The sequence below is a fragment of the Mobula birostris genome, chromosome 23 (assembly GCF_030028105.1).
Source record: "Mobula birostris isolate sMobBir1 chromosome 23, sMobBir1.hap1, whole genome shotgun sequence".
NCBI lineage: Eukaryota > Metazoa > Chordata > Chondrichthyes > Myliobatiformes > Myliobatidae > Mobula > Mobula birostris.
The window spans coordinates 56,074,961-56,098,293 of NC_092392.1; the positions used below are offsets into that span (position 1 = coordinate 56,074,961).

At 44.3% G+C, this 23,333-nt stretch overlaps 1 protein-coding gene across 1 annotated transcript in view; it reads right to left on the minus strand.

Annotated features, from left to right (window-relative positions):
* The window catches only part of LOC140186649 (branched-chain-amino-acid aminotransferase, cytosolic-like), a 114,527-nt gene that overhangs the window by 13,478 nt on the left and 77,716 nt on the right, over positions 1 to 23,333 (minus strand). Inside the window, exons 8-10 of the mRNA XM_072241047.1 lie at positions 8,331 to 8,416; positions 7,716 to 7,856; positions 3,140 to 3,214 (exon numbers count right to left, since the gene is read on the minus strand). Coding sequence (XP_072097148.1) covers positions 3,140 to 3,214; positions 7,716 to 7,856; positions 8,331 to 8,416 — 302 coding nt within the window. The remainder of the gene's footprint in view (positions 1 to 3,139; positions 3,215 to 7,715; positions 7,857 to 8,330; positions 8,417 to 23,333) is intronic.

The window sequence follows — 23,333 nt, forward strand, 5'->3', positions numbered from 1 at the left end:
TTTACAGGGAGAAGGCCGGAGAATGAGTTGAGAGGGATAATACACCAGCCTTAATAGATTGGCAGAGCAGACTCGATGGGCCAAATGGCCCAATTCTGCTGTTATATCTTATGGTAAACCTTTCCAATCCATGTAGCTGCCTAACAATCTTTCTAAAAGTAGTTATTGTACCTGCTGTATGACTTCCTCTGGAAGCTCTTTGCACATATTGTAGATTAGATTAGATTCAACTTTATTGCCATTGTGCCATGTACAGATACTTAGTTAATGAAATGCAGTTAGCATCTGACCAGAAATGCGAAGAATAGTGTTATTTACAAAATAACTGTGAATAAAAAGTAAGTGCTACAGCACACAAATATAAAAGTACTGAGTCAGTACTATATGGGTGCAATACTGCTCAGCGCTGTGATGTGAGGTTCAGCAGTGTCACAGCCTCAGGGAAGAAGCTCTTCCTGTGCCTGCTGGTGCGGGAGCAGAGGCTCCTGTAGCGCCTACCGGATGGGAGGAGAGTAAAAAAGTTCATGGTTAGGGTGAGATGCATCCTTGATAATGCTTTTCACCCTACCCAGGCAGCGTTTATGGTAGATGTTCTCAATGGTGGGCAATTGGGTGCCGATAATCCACTGGGTAGTTTTCATCACATGCTGGACTGCTTTGCGGTCCAATACGGGACAATTGCCATACCACACTGAGATGCAGTTGGTGAGTATGCTCTCAATGGTACAGCGGTAAAAGTCCGTCAGTATCCTGGGACAGAGGTGAGCTTTCTTGATGCTCCACAGGAAATAAATGCGCTGTTGCGCCTTTTTGATCAGGACGGAAGAGTTCAGGGACCAGGTGAGATCATCGGAAATGTGGGCACCAAGGAATTTGAAGCTTGATACATGCTCCACTACAGCTCCGTTGATGTAGATGGGGACGTGAGTGATGCATCCTTTGTGTCAAAGTTCAAGTTCAAGTTGATTGTCACCTGTCTGTACATATATACGACCAAACAAAACAGTGTTCCCCCGGACCTCAGTGCACCCACACAAGATACATCATACATAGCACATAAACTAAAATGTTACATTATAAATAGGTTAATAAAATATAATTCAAAATGCAGGAAACCCATGCAGTCACGGGGAGAACAAACAGACAGCAGCTGGAATTGGACTGGGTTGCTGGTGCTATAATTGGTTTACACTAGCCACTATCCAACTGGGTTGCCCCTTTTGGATCATCAGCAGTATAATTAGGTAGAGCAGCCTTGAGGTTTTGGTAATAGGATAGCAGCCGAGATGGTGATGAGATCAAAACCTAACAGTGCAGGTCATGAAACTGAGGATAATATAAGCTGACATCAGAGAAACGACCACATAAGTGATTGAATGGTCATAAAGATATGCGTGGTGAGTGAGCTGCCAGGGGAAGAAGTTGACACACCTGCCAGATTTTGTCCAACTCATTCCTTCCCTCAAGGCAAACAGAGCTGGGGCCATACTGCCAGTCTCACCCACAGAGACACAAGTGAACAGATCAGCCTCTGAAGCTGGAACACCATTCATTGACTGATAACCTCAGTTAACCCACATTCAGACAGTTCTATCACAGGCACAACACTCCCCACCATTGAGGACATCTTCAACAGGTGTTGCCTCAAGAAGACAGTGTCCATCATTAAGGATCCTCAACATCTGAGGGTCCCTCTTTTTATTACTACCTTCAGGGAGGAGATATAGGAGTCTTTAGACCTACACTCAATGGTTTAGGACCAGCACCTTTCCCTCTGCTATCAAATTTCTGTATGGTCCATGAACCCACGAACGCTATCTCATTATTCATTTGTTTCTGTATCAGTCACTTACTTTTGACAATTTTTAGTAATTTTATGTCTGCATTCCTGTCCCAACACAAGTTTCATGTCATATTTAAGTCAGTGATAATAAAACAGATACTGAATTCTGCAGAGATCAGGGAATGGAGTAAAGAGTTAGGTCTTTATGTTTCAACTTCTCAAAATACTGGTTAGGCTACACTTGGAAGTATTGTGTGCAGCTGTGGTCCTCACACTATAGGATAGCTGTGATAGTGCAGGAGACCACGCAGAGGAGATTGACCAGCATCTTACCTGTATATTTGCCCATTAATTCAAATATCTAATCAACCAATGACATGGCAGAAAGTCAATGCATAAAATCATGCAGACATGGTCAAGAGGTTCGGTTGTTGTTCAGACCAAACATCAAAATGGGGAAGAAATGTGATCTAAGTGACTTTGACCATGGGATGTTTGTTGGTGCCAGACAGGGCTGGTTTAAGTCTCTGAGAAACTGCTGATCTCCTGAGATTTCATGTCCAACAATCTCTAGAGTTTACAGGAAATGGTGCAAAAAAACAGAAAAACATCCAATGAATGAGCAGCCAGTCTGTTGGCAAAACTCCTTGCTAATCAGAGAGATCAGAGGAGAATGGACAAATGGGTCAAGCTGACAGGAAGGCAGCAGTAAGTCAAATAATCACTTGTTACAACAGTGGTGTGCAGAAGAGCATCTCTGAATGCATAGCGCATGGACCTTTGAAGTGGATGGGCTTCAGCAGCAGAAGACCACAAACGTACACTCAGTGACCACTGTATTAAGTACCTCTTGTACCTAGTAAAGTGGCCACCGAGTGTACACAAAAATATGAGAGACAGAGATGGGATAGATAGTTAAAAAAAATATTTTCTCCCATGGTAGGGGCATCAAAAACAAGAGGGAACAGTATTAATCTGTGAGGGAAAAAAATAATTTGAAGGGTTTTTTTTCACAGAGAGTGGTTGATATCTGTAACATGCTGCCAGAGGAAGTACTAGAATCAAATATAATCACAACGTTTAAAAGACATTTAGTCAGGCACTTAAAGAGGGAAAGCAGAGAGGGATGTTCTGAAATTGGGAAATAGGATCAGTGTAGATGGGCGGAAAGGACATGGATCTGGATCTATTTCAATTCTGTACAGCCTCATGTCCCTGGGTTCTCTATTTCCCAGCAGTAGAATGAGCCACCAAACACAGTCATTTAATCACTCTAAACACCACTGGATCAACCCCTCGTACACAGGTAAACTTCTGTAAAAAGTCGTGGAAATCCTGTAATCACTTCATACTCACTTGTATATTGGCCAGGCTGTCAGCAAGCTCCCTTACTAACTTTCCTCCACTTTCCAGGGTTGGAATATGTAGGCTCTAGAATGATAGATAAAAGAGAATGTAGAATAACCATATAAACATATAACAATTACAGCACGGAAACAGGCCATCTCGGCCCTTCTGGTCTGTGCCAAACTCTTATTCTCACCTAGTCCCACTGACCTGCACGCAGCCCATATCCTCCATTCCTTTCCTGTCCATATTGCTGTCCAGTTTAACTTTAAATTTATAGTTTATAATTTAAATTTTCAATATTTACTAATTTATACTATTTTTAATATCTTTAATATTTAATATTTGTAATCCAGGGAGTGGGAAGCGCAGAATCAAATATCGCTGTGATGATTGTACGTTCCAGTACCAATTGTTTGGCGACAATAAAGTATAAAGTATAAATGACAACATCAAACCTGCCTCAACCACTTTTGCTGGAAGCTCGTTCCACACAGCTACCACTCTCTGAGTAAAGAAGCTCCCCCTCATGTTACCCCTAAACTTTTGCCCTTTAACTCTGAACTCATGTCCTCTTGTTTGAATCTCCCCCACTCTCAAAAGCCTATCCATGCCAACTCTAACTATCCCCCTCATAATTTTAAATACCTCTATCAAGTCCCTCACTCAACCTTCTACATTCCAAAGAATAAAGACCCAACTTGTTCAAACTTTCTCTGTAACTTAGGTGATGAAACCCAGGTAACATTCTAATAAATCTCCTCTGTACTCTGTCTATTTTTTTGACATCTTTCCTGTAATTTGGTGACCAAAACTGTACACAATACTCCAAATTTGGTCTCACCAATGCCTTGTACAATTTCAATCACAGCACAGCTCCTGATACGTCCACCTGTTGTGTTCTTTCGCAGTAGTTACCGATGACCAGGCATAGAGATCTCAAACACTACCACATCAGTCACAGAGCAAGAAACAATAGGTCAAGCAGCAGATGTAGGATGAAGTCAATTGTCAATGTTTTGGGTGAACAGCCCTGATTCATGACTGAGAGTGGAGAGGCGATTTCCTTGGAATTCTATCTCCCCATTCCACTTCTCCTCTTTATACTGGCCAGCATGGGCTGAGGAGGGAAGTAAGATGACAGTCAGATTGCCTTCCCTAGCTGACACAGTCAGCACTTCCCAAGCTTATGAACTTTACCAGCTAGGACAAGAGCATGAAGTTGCCCTCCAAGCTACAAGCCACCCTGACTTGGAAATATATGACCGTTCTGTCACTATTGCTGGGGCTAATCCCTGGAACATTGTGAATATACTTACCCTGCACCTCATGGACTGCAAAAGGCAGTATATCATTTTATTGTAAGGGCAATTAAAGACAGGCAAGTAAATGCTGGCTCAGCCTATGAGGCTCACACCCCTTGATTGTATGGGAAAACAACTGAATTGAGGGTATGTGTAGGGTTTGAGTTGGAGAAACTGTTGTCAGTTGGGCAAGCACTGTGCCAATCTGTGGGTTGTTTTATGGGTGAGAAATGCCACCATTTGTATATAGGTGCACAATACCACCATGTTATTTTGTGTCACACCAGTCCTTACCAAAGGGTCAGCAGTGGAAATGGTGAACAGTCTGAAGTTCCTGGTGTCACCATCGCTGAAGATCTACCCTGGGCCCAAGCATATTGATGAAATTAGAAAGAAGGCATGCCAGCGGCTGTATTTCACTAGAAGTTTGAGGAGATTTGTTATGTCTCCAAAAACTAGCGAATTTTTACTGATGTACAGTAGTCATCATTCTAAGTGATTGCGTCACTGTCTAGTGTGGTGGGGCCACCACACAGGTTTGGAAAAAAGCCACAGAGGGCTGTAAACTCAGCAGCTCTATCATGAGCACCAGCCTTTCCGATATCAGGAAATCTTCAAAAAGGTGATTCCTCAGAAAGGCAATCTCTATCATTAAGGATTCCCCTCTCCCACCATCACACAGGGCATGCTCTCTTCTCTTTGCTACCATCAGTGAGGAGGTACCAGAGTCTGAAGACACACATTCAATGTTTTAAGAACAGCTTCTTCGCTCTGCCTGGTGCGTGGCCAAGTGGTTAAGGTGTTGGACTAGCAATCTGAAGGTCGTGAGTTCGAGCCCCAGCCGAGGCAGTGTGTTGTGTCCTTGAGCAAGGCACTGAACCACACACTGCTGCAGTCTGCCCAGCTGAAAATGGGTACCAGCAAAATGCTGGGGGTTAACCTGGCATCCTATCCGGGGGGGGTGGGGGGTGTCTTGTCCTCTCAGTCACTTCATGCCATGGAAACTGCCATAAGCACTGGCGGGTCAGACTTTAACTTCTTCTCTCCGCCATCTTATTTCTAAATGTTCCATGAACCCACTACTTTGCTGTCTTTTTGCACTACTTGGTTATTTTATATATTCCTTATTGTATTTGTTTATGACTTACACTGTTCTGCTGCCACAAAACAACAAATTTCATGACCTATGTCAGAGATAATCAATTCATTTTTGATTCTGATTCTGAATCAGCACTTCCTGTGGACGACATCAACCTTCATCTCTTCTGCAGTGCTGTGTGAGGGATCTCAGGAAGAGGAAGTCCTTCACCACCCACTTACAAAAAGTGACTACCCAGTGTATGAACACAAGAACTACCAACAATAGATTACCGACCCTGAACATTGACTCCATTTCACCCCCCACAGTCGCTGCCTGACCTCCTGAGTGTCACCAACGCCTTCTGTTTTCATCTTCTAGTATATAAGAATCCAATAACTTTGGCCCCTATCTCAGCAGCATTGTGCGTAGTCAGACAACCTAAATCTTTCCTTATAAAATTAGAGCAAAAACACAGGCTGTTTATAGTTTGTGTGTATTGACATACACCTGCCATACTGACTGCCTCGCCCTCTAAGTACCTCTTCCCACATTTCTACCATTACCTTTTCTTTTTGTAATTCCAAGCCATTAAATGCATCCGCATGACCTACTCCACGTGACCTGTAGGTACTTTCTTCAGGAATTAACCTAACTTTATCAAGTTGATTTCACCGTATTTATTCACGTCTCCATTTCCTTTTCCACACCATCACTTGTTTGACTTGACTTGTTTGCCTCCTCTTGTGCAAGCTGAGGCCACCCTCAGGGTGGAGGAGCAACACCTTATATTCCATCTTACGGCATGAATATCAATTTCTCCTTCTGGCAAAAAAAAATCCCTCTCCCTCTCCTCTTCATCTATTCCCCACTCTGGCCGCTTACCTCTTCTCACTTGCCTGCCACCTTCCCCTCAGTCCCCTCCTCCTTCCCTTTCTCCTATGGTCCACTCCCTTATCAGATTCCCTCTCCAGTCCTCTATCTTTCCTACCCACCTGGCTTCACCTCTTACCTTCTAGCTACCCCCCTTGCCCTCCCTCCACCGTTTTATTCTGGCTTTTTCCCCCTTCCTTTCCAGTCCTGCAGAAGAGTTTTGGCCTGAAGTGTTGACTGTCAATTTATTTCCATAGCTACTATCTGACCTGTTGAAGTTTCTCCAACATTTTGTGTATGTTGCTTTGGATCTCCAGCATCTGCAGACTTTCTCATGTCTCTACAGAGTTATATCCTACCTGGGTCAGAAAGAACCTCTTTAACAATCTGTCCCTTTGCCCCTTCATTCACTCTTCCTGGAAGTGTGTCTATCAAGAGATGAAATCAACCCAAACCAAGAAAATCAAAAACAAGTCTGCATATGCTAGCAATCGGAAACAAAAGTAGAAAAGACCAGAAATACTCAGCAGGTCAGGCAGCATCTGTGCCAAGAGACACTAGGTCAATGTTTCAAGTGAAAGACCCTTCATTAGGACTGGAGAAGAGAAGGAAACAAGTTATTTTTAAGTTCCAGAGAAGATGAAAGAAAGGATGAATAGGACAAGTGCACAAGAAAACCGACTGGGTACTGAAAGGCTTGGATAAAGTAGACATGGAGAAAGAGTTTCCATTAATAGTAGAGTCCAGAATCTGAGGGCACAGCCTCCGAGTAAAAGGTGGTCCCTTTAAGATTGAGGAGGAGTTTTTTCAACCAGAGGGTGGCGAAACTGGGAACTCGTTGCCACATAAAGCTGTGGAAGCCAAGTCATTCAGTAAATTTAATGCAAAGATTGACTGATTCTTGATTGGTACAAGGTTTAAGTGTTGTGGGGAGAAGGTGAACGGTGTTGAAAAATGGCAAAGCAGACTCAATGAGCCAAATGGCTTAACTCTGTTCTTATAACTGATAGCTTTACAGTCTAAAATAGGAGCAGGAGTCGCCCACCCTGCACTTCAAGCCTGCCCCACCATTCAATGATGTCTCATTTACCTCAGGCATCAACTCTTTCTCTGTGCCAGATCCCCACAGCATTCAATTCCCTAATCTTTCCAAAATGTACCTACCTCCACCTTATATACTGAACACCATAATGATCTAAGCTGCCTCCCAAAGGCAATAGCTGTAATTGGGAGACCCTGCTTCTCTCTCCATAGACATTGCTTTCATATGGTGTGTAAAATCCATCAACAAATGGTCGTTCTCCCTATATATAATATCTAGTGTCCTCACCTCTCCTTTGTAAAGGATCCGTCCCACTGGGCACAAAGTGCAAGCTGTTCCTGTTCCAAACATTTCCTTGACTCGGCCTTCATTCGCACCTTTGATAAGCTGCTCCATCGTTAACAAACGGTCCGCAACTTTGAACTTATTCTTCACATGGGCAGAAGAGGAGACACACTCATGAAAACATCAGCTCCCATTCACCTTTCTAAGCTTTGTTTATAAAAGATAAAATTTGTACCTTCTTTATCACTGTTGCACATCTAACAACATTGCCCACATTTAACCAGACATCCGCAACTCATTTTAAAAGCAATTGGTTCAGTATTAGGTCTCATCAAATATTTGACCCCAAATTTATTAATAAGTACTTCAAGCAAAGTCGACAGTGCAGTCAGAAGTAATATATATTGATTCTAATAAATGAATAAACATAACAAGGTTTGGACTGAGATACAGATATGAATTACATTAATAGTTAATGTTCAAATCAAAATTAAACAGATTAGCAGACTACAAATTTAGTGTTGTATTTAGAGCAGCTAATTAGCTGTTAGCATGATGCCAATCAGTCAGGAGAATGCAGTAAGGTTAATGCTGTTCTGTTAAGCAACACTTACTCACCCACTTGCGAGTTAAATCCAGAATGCTTTGCCTTATGACTCCAGGCAATATGATGCCATCCAGTGGAGGTGTCGCAAGTTCTTCCTCTGGGGAAACCGAACAGATTCTACTCTGAATATGTACAGCAGGAAGACTAATGCACTAATTAGAATTTAGCTGCATAATTTGGTGTCGTGCTCTCACTAATATTAAAGCCCATCTTTCATCAGCATAGATCTCCTGATTCCCTACAGCAGGAGGGAACCATGCAGCCCACCTTAACAGTGCTGCCCCTCTGACATGTGGCTCGGTGGGCTCCACTCCTGCAATATTTCCCAGCAGAGGGGCAGAATCGTCCTACCACAGGCCGCTGACCCCATTTGAAATTGGAGTGTGGGTGGGCTTGCTGTCTCACTGTGCCTAAAAGTCACCCCACAAAGCCGAAACTGGGATTCAGAATGGTTAATCTTGCACGTAATCTTATCAGAACGAGGGGTCACAGGTTGAGGATAAAGGGGAAGCCTTTTAGGACCGAGATTAGGAAAAACTTCTTCACACGGAGAGTGGTGAATCTGTGGAATTCTCTGCCACAGGAAACAGTTGAGGCCAGTTCATTGGCTATATCTAAGAGGGAGTTAGATATGGCCCTTGTGGCAAAAGAGATCGGGGGTATGGAGAGAAGGCAGGTATAGGGTTCTGAGTTGGATGATCAGCCATGATCATACTGAATGGCGGTGCAGGCTCGAAGGGCCGAATGGCCTACTCCTGCACCTATTTTCTATGTTTCTATGTCTAATGATTATCGGAGGAGTTTGTAAACAATTCAAACAACCTTAACTAATTGTAAAAATAATAAATTTATTTGGATCTGTAAAATTTAATTAAAATAGAGTTAAATACAGATAATTAGTTAAACCACTTGCCTTCACTTAACCCTAAGCCATCAGTGCCACTATAACAACACCATCCAGCCCTGGTGTAGAGACATCAGAGGCCTTGAATTAGTATTAGTAGAAGATAGATACTTGGTCAGTATGGACAGGGTGGGCCGAAGAGCCTGTTTCAGAGCTGTATAACTACGTGAGGCTGCAAGTGCTTCCCATCCCTGTGCTCCAAATGCTACTGCTAAGACCACAGTGCAACAGAGGATTCAAAGCATTGGACCTTGTACTGTGATGCATCCAATGCATGAACATTTTAGAGTGCAGGATGGGCAGTCAAAGTTGCCCAGGAAGAGGTTATGACCAGATGTCCTCTTCAAAACCGTGGGTAAGTGGTGACCACAATTCAGCTTATAGCCCCTCCTCCCCTCTGTCCAATATTACAATCAAGTCTGTTTCCCCCCCCACCCCCGACAATTCATATAGTGTGCACTTCTTCATCACTACTCTCTGGCCCACCTCACCACTACCTTTCTCACTAGTCAGTGAGTGTGAAGGAAGGATAGGACAGGGACCCCAGTGAGCTTAAAGCGAGTTTGGGAATATTGTACCCTTTGGACAATCAGAGAGCAGATTAGTCATAGTCATACTTTATTGATCCCGGGGGAAATTGTTTTCCGTTACAGTTGCACCATAAATAATTAAGTAGTAATAAAACCACAAATAACTAAATAGTAATATGTAAATTATGCCAGGAAATAAGTCCAGGACGAGCCTATTGGTTCAGGGTGTCTGACCCTCCAAGGGAGGAGTTGCAAAGTTTTTGATGGCCACAGGCAGGAATGACTTCCTATGACGCTCTGTGTTGCATCTCGGTGGAATGAGTCTCTGGCTGAATGTACTCCTGTGCCCAACCAGTACATTATGTAGTGGATGGGAGACATTGTCCAAGATGGCAACTTGGACAGCATCCTCTTTTCAGACACCACCGTCAGATTATTGGAGCTTTAACTGGATGCAAAAACTGCTTCAATTTATATATCACGTTAATGGAAATTCTGAAGTAATTCATTGCGAAGTTCTTTGAGGCTGTGTATATGTATTTCCTGCATACTTGCTCACGCTGAAACTTAGTATGTTAGGCAATTCAGCACTCTGTTTGTCACATCTAGTCCTGAAGACAGGCAGGACTGAGTGGTTGGTCTCTAACAGAAAGCATCAGGAATGAATGGGTAATGAGGAAAACTGCAGTACTATCTCCCTGCACACTTCTCCAGTGGGGCCAGGAGGCTGTCAGTGCCGACGGCAACTTGGCACGGGTAGCCCCTTCACTCGCTCGAGGAAAAGAGGGGACAGGGCAACACAGAGGGAGCAAGGGTGCTGGGACTTCTACACCGCTCATCCAGAGAGCCAACAAAGGTACAATCACAGTGCTGTGTGGTTTACAGTTCTGTCAGAGAGGATCTGTAGTTCCGGTTAAACCTGAGAATTGGAACTGAGGCTCTGCTCCATTGCACTGAACACCTAGAGGCCTAGTGTTCAGGGTAGCATAAGAGGTGACTCTGGAGTTTGAGGCCTAGTGTTCTGTGAATGGTGGGTCCTGGAGGATCAAATCGCAGGTCTGGAAGTCGAATCCCGTTGTCCAGAGACCTGAGTCTGTGAATCTCTGTGGGACCACCGGGGAAGCAGAACCCCAACACCTGCCAGCCCGTTTCCAAGCCCGAGACCCCTGGAGGCAAAAGCTGAAGAAGGCATCTTGTCCTGGGGTTAGAGGACCGTAGATGTGTGTGGGTGGGAGGGAAGACCGGAGCTTGTTTTGCTGTTGTTCTTTTGTTGCTTGTTTTGTTCTGCGATGTTCTGACAAGCAGCGTGAGCCTACTATTTGGCACCGGAATGTGTGGCGACAATCGTGGGCCGAACGCGGCACACCCTTGTTAACATTTCACTGTCTTTCCATGCACATGTGAGATATACTTGAATTGTGGAAGAGCAGAATAGGATTAGGACCGTACATAAGGTGAATCAAAACACACTGCAGCGCTCCAGGTCGGACTCCCCCATCATGTGGCAGTGCTATGGATGAAAGCAGAGAGGAGAATGTCCCCAATGGAGCAAAGACAAAGCAGCACCAACCTTCCCCAGCAGCTCCCTAGGGTGCCATGGGCCTTAGGAAAACTAGCCGGCACTCCTTTTTGTGCTGGACTTGTTGAATTGAAGCTATCTCACACTGGGTCAACTGGATGGATCAAGTGGGTGGTGGAATAGAGAAACAGAAGGATGAGATCACATTCTATGCAGCCTCAAAATATAAGGACTTTCTTTAGAAATGGATTTCTTTAGTCAGAGGGTGGTGTATCTATGCGATTCATTGCCACTGACGGCAATGGAGGCCAAGTCTTTGGATATATTTAAAGAGGAGGTAGATAGATTCTCGATTAGTAAAGGCATCAAAGGTTACAGGGAGATTAGATTAGATTATGAGAACACTCAGTCCTCTTTTATTGTCATTTAGAAACGCATACATGCATTAAGAAATGATACAATGTTTCTCCAGAGTGATATCACAGAAAACAAGACAAACTAAAGACTAACACTGACAGAACCACATAATTATAACATACAGTTACAGCAGTGCAAAACAATACCATAATTTGATGAAGAACAAACCATGGGCACGGTAAAAAAAAGTCTCAAAAGTCCCCGAGTCGATCGATTCCCGAGTCCCCGATAGCAGGCAGCAAAAGGGAGAAACTCCCTGCCATAAACCTCCAGGCACCGTCAACTTGCCGATACCTTGGAAGCAGCCGACCACAGCCAACACTGAGTCCATCCGTCCAAAAACTTCGAGCCTCCGACCAGCCCCTCCAATACAGCCTCCCAAGCGCCATCCTCTGCCGAGCGCCTTCGACCTCGCCCCGGCCGCTGAAACAAGCAAAGCCGAGGATTTCGGGGCCTTCTGCTCCGGAGATTCCGGTTACCACACAGTAGCAGCGGCAGCGAAGTAGGTATTTCAAAAGTTTTCCAGATGTTCCTCTGTACTCTTATGTTTGTCTCCATCAAATCAGGATTGTGCACAGTCCCCTACTTGACAGATAAAAATATCCATCACCGGAGAGGCTGCGCGCGCTGCCGTCACGCTGCCATCTTCTCCTCCGAAGGCAGGAGAATGAGGTTGAGAGGGATAGTAAATCAGTAATGATCAAATGGGGGAGCAGACTTGATGGACTGAAAGGCGGATTTCTACTCCTACATCTTATGGTCTTACAGTCATTTGATCTGCCTTGCCCTCCAGACAGATTGGCCTTCATCTTGCCCAGCACTACCTCCAGCTTGCATGGGAATGAAGATGCACTCTGTTGCCTTCGAATTGGAAACCGTTTCTCTCATCAGTTAATGTCTCCTTGCTTGCCCTCTATTTGTGCAAATTGCTCACAAGAAGAACAAGTGAAACAGATGCTGCAGGCCACTCAGCCCCTCGATGAGATCATAGCTGATTTGTCACCTAATCACCACTTTCCCGCACTAACCCCATATCTCTCAAATCCCTTAATGTCCGAAAACAAATCTTTTGAATTTTCTACAGAAAAACACCCTTTCAACAGACACAACATAGATCAACGGCAAGAAGATTTTACAAAGGTCAGAGGATCTTCAAGATATCCACAGTCTATGCGTAGGTATAGTCTTCAGAACCCAACAGAGAGGATATTTACATTTCAACCCAACACACTCTGTCCTTCTGCAATTAGTGGAGAACACACATCGGTCTTCATTGAGGGACCGGTGGTGGAAAAAGTGACCGGCTTCAAGTTCTTGGGCATCAATATCTCCAAGGGTCTGCCCTGGGTCCAGCACACTGACGTAATCATGAAGAAGGCATGCCAGCAGCAGCACTTTGTTAGGAATTTGAGGAGATCTGATGTGTCATCAAAGACTTTAGCAAATTGCTACAGGTATACATATGGTGGAGAGCATCCTGACTGGTTGCATTACCATCTGATATGGAGGCTGCATTGCACAGGATCAAAAGAGGCCGCTGAGAGTTGTAAACTTAGCCAGCTCCATCACAGGCACAGCCCTCCTTACCATCAAGGTCATCTTCAAAGGACTGTGCCTCAAGAAGGCAGCATCCCTCATTAAGGACCCTTATCCTGGGACATACCCTCTTCTCATTGCTAGCATTAGGGAGGAAGTACAGGAGCCTGAAGACCCACATTCAATGTTTTAATAACAGCTTCTTCCCCTCCAACTTCAGATTTCTGAACGGTCCATGAACCATAAACACCGCCTCACTATTCCTCTTTTGCACTACGTATTTTACTTATTTTTTCCAAGTCAGAGAATTTTTTGTCTTGCACTGCACTGCTGCCACAAAACAACATATTTCATAACATATGTCCGTGATAATAAACTTAATTCTGATTCTGATCCACTTTCTCAGATCACAGTATCCTTGATATGAAAGTTCTCTCAACCCAAATAACTTACTTGCTGCCAGTTATGCCACTGGTGATTAGGGCAGTAATGAAAGTCCTCCATCTTCTTGAGGGTGATGTTCATGTCAGCAGCTTCCTCTTGGTTTTCATTACTGTCAGTCATGCAAGTCCCGGGTGGTGACTCAGGAATACCGTCGCACTCAGATGTAGGAGAATTCTTCATTGCTGTTTTACCAGTCAGGGTTGTTAGCCCTGAGCTGAACCCTGAACCTGAAGGACTGGTGGACCACTCCTAGTCCAGCCTCTAACCTTTGACCTGTTTGGCATGGGTGACCATACCAAGAGCCAAAGCAGAAAGCCCTGACTCCAGCCAACAGAGCTCTCTGGGTCATTGAGGCATGCAAGGCTCCAAGCCACAACAAGTTGTTGTCCTCTTGGGTGAACCCAGACTAAGGTGCAGCACAATTCAGCCCCACTGGTTTATACTTCCAAGGAGACTCACGAGTTTGCAGATGCTAGAATATGAAGCAACAATGTGCTGAGATAACTCACTGGGCCCATGCAGCATCTGTGATGGGTGGGGGGGGGGTTGGAAAAGAGGGTGGAATTATATTTTCAAGTCAGCATGGCTTATGATTTGGAGAAGTACTGTCTTCCTGTACTTTCTTTTCCTTCTGGTTGGAAATATGTGGGAAATGCTGCAGAGCAGCCTTGGAGGGATGACATGCATTTCTATACCAGTGGAAGAGGCACTGAAGATGTTCAAGCAGTAGGTGAGATGCCAGTCAAGTGTGAAGTAAGGTTTCAACTCTATAAAATCCTGGTTAGACCACAGTTGGAGTACTGTGTTCAGTTCTGGTCACTTCATTATAGGAGGATGTGGAAGCTTTAGAGAGGATGCAGAAGAGATTTACCAGAATGCTACCTGGATTAGAGGGCACATCTTATGAGGATAGGTTGAGTGAGTGAGGGCTTTTCTCTTTGGAGTGAAGGAAGATGTGAAGTGACTGAACAGAGATGCACAAGATGATAAGAGGCATAGACTGAGTGGATAGCCAGAGACTTTTTCCCAGATGTGGCTAATACGAGGTGGCATAATTTTCAGCTGATTCGACGAAAGTATAGGGGAGATATCAGAGGAAATATTTTCTACACAGTAAGTGGTTTGTGCGTGGAATGCTCAGCCAGCGGTGGTAGTAGAGGCAGATACATTAGGGACATTTAAGAAACTCTTTGATAGGCACATGGATGATGGGCTATGTAGGAGGGAAGGGTTAGATTGATGCAATGTTGGCATAAGGGTGTGGGCTGAAGGGTGTGTAGTGTTCTATATTCTGTGTCCAAACTGCCTTGGCCTGGGTGGTGTCAAACTTCTCAAGTGTCACTGGAATTTTACTCATCCAGAGGAGTGAAAAATATTCTGTCACTGTCCGGGCTTGGATGCTGTAGGTGGGAGAAGGGTTGCTGGAGTCAAATCACCACAGGACACATATCTTCTGGTAAGCTCACAAAAACAATACTGACACTGGAGCGACAGTGCTTATGATTTCAATAGTTCCATTTAGTTGTAATAGTTCCATTTAATATCAAAGAGATATATACAATATATACCCTGAAATTCTTGTTCTTTGCAGACATCCACAAAAACAGAAGAGTGCCCCAAAGAATGAGTGACAGTAAAAACGGTACAACCCTAAGTTCCCCGACATGGAGCCCCCCCACCCTTTGTTGAAAGCAATGTCAATCAGTGCCAGGGGAAAAGGCCCCTCCTCCTGCAGACCTGACACTTTGTAACACAGGTGCTAGATATTGAGAAATTAGAGGATTCATGGGACATGGGGTTAAAGCAAGAAAACAACACTAAGATAGAAGATCATATTGAATGGTAAGCAGTCACGTACAGTCTCCTGCTTCCATACCTTCTGTTCCGAATAGAGATCATGAGTTATCAGCTCATGTTGTCCAGGTCTTGTTGCTTACAAATTTGCAAAACACAAAATAAACTGGGCTTTGAGTATTACGCGCAATTTAACTCACCACATCACCAGAATTGTGCTGGAGAGAGTGCTGAGGAGATCGACCAGGATGTTGCCTGGATTAGATGATTTTGGTTATGGGGAAAAACTGGAGTGAAGGAGATCGAGGGGTGACCTGATAGAAGTAGATCAAGTTGTGAGAGGCACAGATAAAGTAGATAGCAAAATTCTTTCTTCCCATGGTAGGGGTATCGCAAACAAGAGGACATTGAAAGCATGGAGTTTGAAAGGGGGTCTGAAGTACGGATTCTTTTTACACAGAGAGTTCGTTGATATCTGAAGATGGTCGTGGAATCAGATATAATCAATATAGTTCGAAGACATTTTGACAGACTCCTAAAAAGTCAAAACATAGAAGTATATTCTACCACACTCTTAGCTTGATGTTGTCTTAATGCAAGTGAGTGTAGCTGGAAAACGCTGTTGGCATGGCATGATGGGCTGAAGGGCCTGTTTCTGCTTATGACTCACAACTATTTTCTGAGGAGTTAGGGAAGGGGTCCCCGAATGGCTTCTCTTTCCACAGGTGCTGCTTGACTGACGGCATTCTCCCTACAGTTTCCGTTCTTGTTTCATTTTCCAAGGGAATAGGGATGGAGCTGAGCATTGTGCCTTCATCCAGAAACATCTCCACTCTGACTTCACAATGAAGGGAAAACCACTGACTTCAACTGTAGCAGAGAATTATGGCATCCCACGTCATTTCTAGACTAGACAAGGAGAACCGATCGCAGTTACGGAGGCCAGAATGTTACCAAATGAGCAGCATCAATACCTTTAGCACATCTTCAGCCAAGTTTCCTCTGTTGAAACAAGCTGCCTTATTCCAGCTTTTCAAATTCAGGTTTATTATATATACCTGTATATATATGCAACCAAATGAAACAACATTCCTCTGGACCAATCATATATCACGCAAACCACATAAAGAAAAATATTACCATAAACAAGTTAATAAAATATAAATCAAAGTGTGCAGCAAAGGTAAACAGTGAACAGTTTGCTGTCCAAGTGACTAGTCCTTGGTGGTGGCAGGGTATTCATTAGTCTCACAGCATAAGGGAAGAAGCTGTTACCCAGTCTGGGAGTCCCGGTCCAGATGCTCTGTACCTCCTTCCTGATGGTAGTGGGTCAAAGAGGTTGTGGTGTAGGTAGCAGAGATCCTCAACAACGCTTAAAGCCCTTCATCCGTAACACTCCCGGTAAACATCACAAAGGGGGGTGGGAAGGAGAACCTAATGAACCATTCAGTATTTTTACTATCTCCGCAGGGTCTTGCAGTCCAATGCCTGCAGCTTCCCTACCATACAATGATGCAGCAAGACAGGACACTCTCAGTGGCTACTCCTTGCATAAGTCGTACATGTCTCAATCACCTCAGAAAGTGTATCTTCCTGAATAATGAGGAGGTGTTGTGGGTCCAGGTTATATCGTCCATTATGTGCACACCAAGGAGCTTTGTGCTCCTCACTCTCTGCACAGCAGAGCCATCGATGTGCAACAGAGAGTGGTTGACCTGTGCCTTCCTGAAGTCCACAATCATCTCTTTTGACTTGCCCACATGGAAACTCAGGTTGTCGTTCTCACATCATTTGAAGAGTCTTTGTACCTCCTCTCTGAGTGCCAACTCATCATTGTTGCTGATGAGGCCAACCACTGTTGTATCATCAACAGTTTGAGCTGGATCTAGCAGTCCAGCCGTGAGTCAGTCACATGAACAGCAGCGGTCTGAGCACACAGCCGTGGGGTGGGGGGGGGGCACCAGTGCTCAGCATGATGGAGCTTGAGATGCCGCTGCCAACTTAGGGTGACTGGGGTCTTTCTGTCAAGAAGTCCAAGATCCATTTACGGAGAGGGGCATCAAGTCCCAAAAGGGGCAATTAACCCACCAACCTCTGAGGGGTAATCATGTTAAACGCCAAGCTGAAGTCGTTGAACACATTCTGGCATATGGGGCATCATTTTCCAGGTGGGACAGGACAAACTGGAGTGTTGAGTCAATGGGATCTTCAGTGGACCTGTCTGAGCAGTAGGCAAACCAGCCCAATGTAGCTGGAAGATGGGAGTTTGCTAGGTCCTGTGATTGTGTGTTCAGAAGAAGGGGAATACACTAAAATTATGCAAACAAGCCAACTCCAGAGTCCGGCTAAATCCCACCGCCACTGGTAAGCCAGTTGTACATTCTCCCGTGACCACGTGGGTTTCCTCCAGGTGCTCTAGTTTCCTCCCACAGTCCAAAGATGTACTGGTTGGTAGGCTAATTAGTCATTGTAAATTGTCCCATGATTAGGCGAGGGTTATATCAGGGGATTACTGAGCAGTGTGGCTCAAAGGGCCGGAAGGGCCTGTTTCACATTGTATTAGGAGAGGAATGGAACTCTGGGATTACTGGGTTTTGAGATTTCAATAGAGGAAGCAGAAGTCACAAATCCCTTCAGGAAAGGAAATGGATGAATACTGCAAATGAGAAGTTGTAGCTCTGCACGGGGATAGCAGGGATAGAGGGTTCTTTTGGAGGGTAGTGGAAGAGAAAACAGGGTGAACACCCTTCTTTAAGAACAGGCCATTTAGCCTACGATTCTGTGCTGATTTAAACAAATCCCAGCTAATCAAACATGGTCTAAATCCCTCCATTCCTTGCCTATTCATGTGCTTTTAGACAGCACTGTCATTTGTTTCCACCCCCTCCCCTGGTGACATCGCCACTCTCTGTTTAAGAAACTTGTCTCACACATCTCCTTTAAACTTTTCCCTCTCTCACCTTAAACCCATGCGTTCCACAATGTTCCACCTTGAGGGAAAAGCTACATATCCTGTTAATGCTTTCATAAATTTATATACTCCTATTGAGTCACCTTTCAGCCTGACGCTCTGGAGAAAATAATCCAAGCTTGTTTGGCTTCTCCTTCTAGCTAATATTCTCCAATCCATGCAGCATGCTAGTAAACCTCTCCAGTACCCACTCCACATCATTCCTTTGTGCAACATAATTCTATAACCCTATAAATGAGCCACGCACCAACATGAAGCCATCTTTAACGCAATCGATGGTTGTACAGTTACTCAGGTGCTTTCTTCTGGCAATGATTTCCCTCATTGTAGCACACAACAAAAAATGTAGCATTAAGATTTGAAAGTGACATTTCCTTGAAATTTTTTGCAATTATTTCCCCCCTGTGTGTATCTAAGAGAAGTTGCCTATGCCATTAGTTTTGGAACAATTATAATAACTTTGATTAGTGAGACAGATTTCCTGTGAGGAACACGTATCCAACTGTCCCGCAGTTAGAAAATGTCTAATGAGGTGACATTTCCAACATAGCACTTTCCAGAAATTTTCTCAAAAATAAAAGCTGGCATGGACATGTGGGAGAAGACAGTAGTCAATAGTTTGAATGAAAAGGCTGACTTTAAGGAGAGGTGGTGAAGTTTCACAACAGAAATCCAAAGAGGCTGGGCTTCAATGATAGAACAAATAAGGGACATTTAGAAGGGCAAAACAGAAAGGGCTTAGAAATCTCAGAGCATTGCAGAAGAGGCAGAAATGCAGATCTCCACTCCTTCTTCCACTTCTCTCTTATCTCCTTCCAGTTGTATCTTCTCTAACTTTGAGTAACAAGCCCCAAGACCATAAGTCATAGGAGCAGAATTAGGCCATTCTGCTCCACCATTCCAACATGATTTATTTTCCTGCCCAATCCCATTCTCCTGCCTTCTCCCCGTAACCTTTGACCCACTTACTAATCAAGAACCATCAACTTTCTCCTTAAATATACCCAATGATTTGGCCTCCACGGCCATCTTTGACAATGTATTCCATAGATTCATCATCCTCTGGCTGAATAAATACTTCCAGATCTCTGTTCTAAAGGGATGTCCGTCTATTCTGAGGCTGTGCCCTCTAGTCCTAGACTGGAAACACCTTCTGCATGCCCACTCTATCTAGGCCTTTTTCAATATTCAATAGGTTTCAATAAAATCCCCCATCATTCTTCTAAACTCTAGTACAGGATCAGAGACATCAAATGTTCTTCATCGATTAACCCTTTCATTCATGGGATCATTCCCTTCCCCAGTTTGTATCAGTGTTGCTCTTTCCAATGGGTTCCACCTTATCACAGACATTCCCATTCCTCTCTACACCACTCCCACTCCTCTGTAATGTAAAGCACGCCTGGTATCGAACCTTTCTTGGCCCCGGTGGAAGGTCATCAAGCTGAACCACTGACTTTGTTTCATTCTCCACAGATTCTGCCTGGCCTGCTGAGTATTTCTAGCATTTCCAGTCTTTTTTCAAACAGGACTGTACATTTCAAACAGTGAGATCAGAGGGGTTTGAAAGCAATGACAAGAATTTTAAAGGTTCAAATGTCAAATTTAATGTCAGAGAAATATATACAATATACATCCTGAAATGCTTTTTCTTAAGCAAAGTTACTGGCGGGACTCAGTGGGTTGAGCAGCACCTGTGAGGGGAGAGAAACTATTGATGTTTCGGGTGGCCACTGGACTGGAAGTCGACAAGGGTCAGGGTAAAAGAAGGCATAGTGTGAGTTCAGATGCAGCCAGCAGAATTCTGGGTGATCAAAGCTTCACCGAGATGGGAGGACAGCCCGCACACAGGAAGAGGGACACAAGAGACTGCAGGTGCTGGATGCTGGAGGAACTCAGAAGGTTAGGCAGTGCCAGTGGAGGATAACGGACAGTCAATGCTTTGCGTTGAGACTCTTCATCTGGACTGGAAGAGGGGAAGATAGCTAGTATAAAGAGGTGCAGGAAAGGGGTGGAACAAGAGCCAACAAGTGATAAGTGGACCCAGGTAAGGACAGATTAAGAGAGAGTGGGAATGGTTACAGAGGTTGGGAGGTGATTGGTAAAGGCCACGGTGGGCTCCAGATGATGGAATTGGATGGGAAAAGAAGATGGATCATGGAGTCAAATGAAGGAGGTGGTAGGGCTGGAAAGAACAGTGGGGGGAGACTACCCAATGGGAGGAGTGTGTGGGTGGAGGAAGGAAAAAGAAACAGGGTGGTGAGGGGTTGAGGTGAGTATAGGAAGATCTGGGTAGATCAGGAGGACAGAGAAAAGGGGATAGTGGGGGAGCAGTTTTCCTGAAGCAGGAGAATTCAATATTCACAGGAATAGTCCAGTCTCTATGCAAAGGAACGATGAAGAAGGGGTTTAGCAGCAGATAGGCTGGAATAGCAATGATAAAAGCCAGTGTTACACGATCCTTGGTCTTGAAGATGGAGTGAAAGATTAGAATACAAGCAGCAAATCACCGTGCATATGTTCATCATTTACCTTTCTTAAATATTTGGATTGACCATAATTCTAATGGCTCAGCTGAGGATATATATGTGGTTGAAGAATCCTTATAGTTTATTGTCCCAGAGTGCTGCTACTCTTCATGAATGAGCTTGCTAGGTTCAGGCGTCTTGCAGGATGGCTGCTTATAATATGCAGATGCTTCAAGGATTATTTCATAGATAACTTTCATGGCACTAAGGGACATTAGATAGTTCAGAGTGCTGTACTAAGTGATGGGTAAGATAACTTGTTTCTCTGTGCAACAAAATAATACTCCGAGTCCACTCAGGCTTCAATTAGTATGCATTGAACTTCAACTGGGCAATGGGAAGGGAACACAGCAGTCTGCCCTTTATCCCTATTCTGCAGCTCGTGCGCGCGTGCACGCATGAGTTGATGAGCTGACTGCCCTTTTAATGGACAATACCAAGCAGATCCAAAGTAAAATGTCAGTGATATCCCCTGTTGTGTTCAGTAGTACAGTATTTTAATGAAACAGCTACACATTAGCAACAACTTGTCTTTAAATAGTGCTTTTAATGTAATAAAGCATCCCAAAGTCCCTCACAGGAAGCTTACAGACACTAGCAATGGTTTAATCAGAGAAGTTCCTTTTATCATCTAAAAGGAGGGCATTTTAAAGGATTTAATGAGGGGTTTCTGGCGTTCATCTGAGAAGAACGGTGAAAGTAATCAATAATTGGCAGAGAGCTTGGTCAGAGGGGAGCAGAGTTCTCAGAGGGTTGTGGATGGAGAGAGAGCTCAGTGAATACTTGGCTGAGAACTTTAATTACACAGAATGTAAAATAGTACAGCACAGGAACAGGCCCTTCACCCCACAATAGTGTTCTGAACTAATTAAGCTAATAATGCCTAATTAAACTAATCACTTCTGCCTGCACAATGGTCGATATCCTTTCATTTTCTGCATATTCATGTCCCTCTCAAAGAGCCTCTAAAACACCTCGACCATATCTGCCTCCACCACCCTGGCAGCACACTTGAGCCACCAGGAATACCTCCTTCGAACTTTCGCCCTCTTGCCTTAAAGGTTCGCCCTTCAATATTAGACTTTTCACCCGGGGGAAAAAATGCCAGCTATCTACTCTACCTAAGCCTGTCAGAACGATATGAGCCTCTCTCAGGCTCCCCTCAGCCTCCGCTGCTCCAGAGTAAACAACCCAAGTTGTCCAACCTCTCCTTAAAGCACATGTCCTCTGCACCAAACAGCAGCTTGGTAAATCACTTCTGCACCCTCTCCAAAGTCTCTACATCCTTCCTATAATGAGGTAACCAGAAATGAATGCAATACTCCAGATGTTGCCTAACTAGAGTGTTATAAAGCTTGAAGGTAACTTCCTTATTCTTGAGTTTCGTCCTCGAGGAATAAAAACAAGTATGCCATAAAAAAGCCTTTTTCCTACCCTTATCAACTTGTGCGGCCACCATCAGGGAGTTTTGAACATGGACCATCAAGGTCCTTCAGTACATCAATTCTGATGCTTTCAGAGATATGGACTGATGTCAAGAGGACTACAACAATGTGGAATGCATCTTGGTATCAAAAATGATAGGCAGAAGAAAGGTAGTGAACAGCAATTACTGCCGGCAGAAGATGGGAGTCAGCCCAGGACAGCGTAGAATGGTCAAGGTAAATGCGAATCGGTGTCTACATTTTACCCCAGCCCCATATGTCCTAATGCTTTGCTTCCTGAAAGTCCACCAATCCACCCATTGCTCTTCATCTATTCTGATGTTTGCAAACTCAATAAACTCTTCAGGTTATGGCTGGGTTCTGTTCTTCTGAACTGCTCATGACTCCGACTGTCTGCATGACAGAAATGCAGCCACAATCCAAGTTCCCAATCAGCAGAAGATGCCTGCAGCCCTGCAGCAGTGAAGTTGAAAGAAGTTATCCCCTCTGGTTCAAGGGCCTGACGGTTGAGGGGTAATATCCGTTCCTGAACCTGGTGGTGTGGGTCCTGAAGCTCCTGCGCTTTCTTCCTGATAGCAGCAGTGAGAAGAGAGCATGGCCTGGATGGTGAGGGTCGCTGATGATGGATGCTGCTTTCCTACAACAGTGCTAGGTGTATTTGTGCTCAGTGGTGGGGAGGACTTTACCCATGATGGACTGGGCTGTATCCACTACATTTTTTAGGATTTTCCATTTGAGGACATTGGTGCTTCTATACCAGGTCATGATGCAACCAGCCAATATACTCTCCACTATACATCTATAGAAGTTTGTCATTCACAGTAGATACAAAGAGACACAATAGAATCAATGGAAGACTACAAACAAAGATGAACAAACAACCATCGTACACGTTATCCACGCTGGTTCAGGAGTCTGATGGTTGA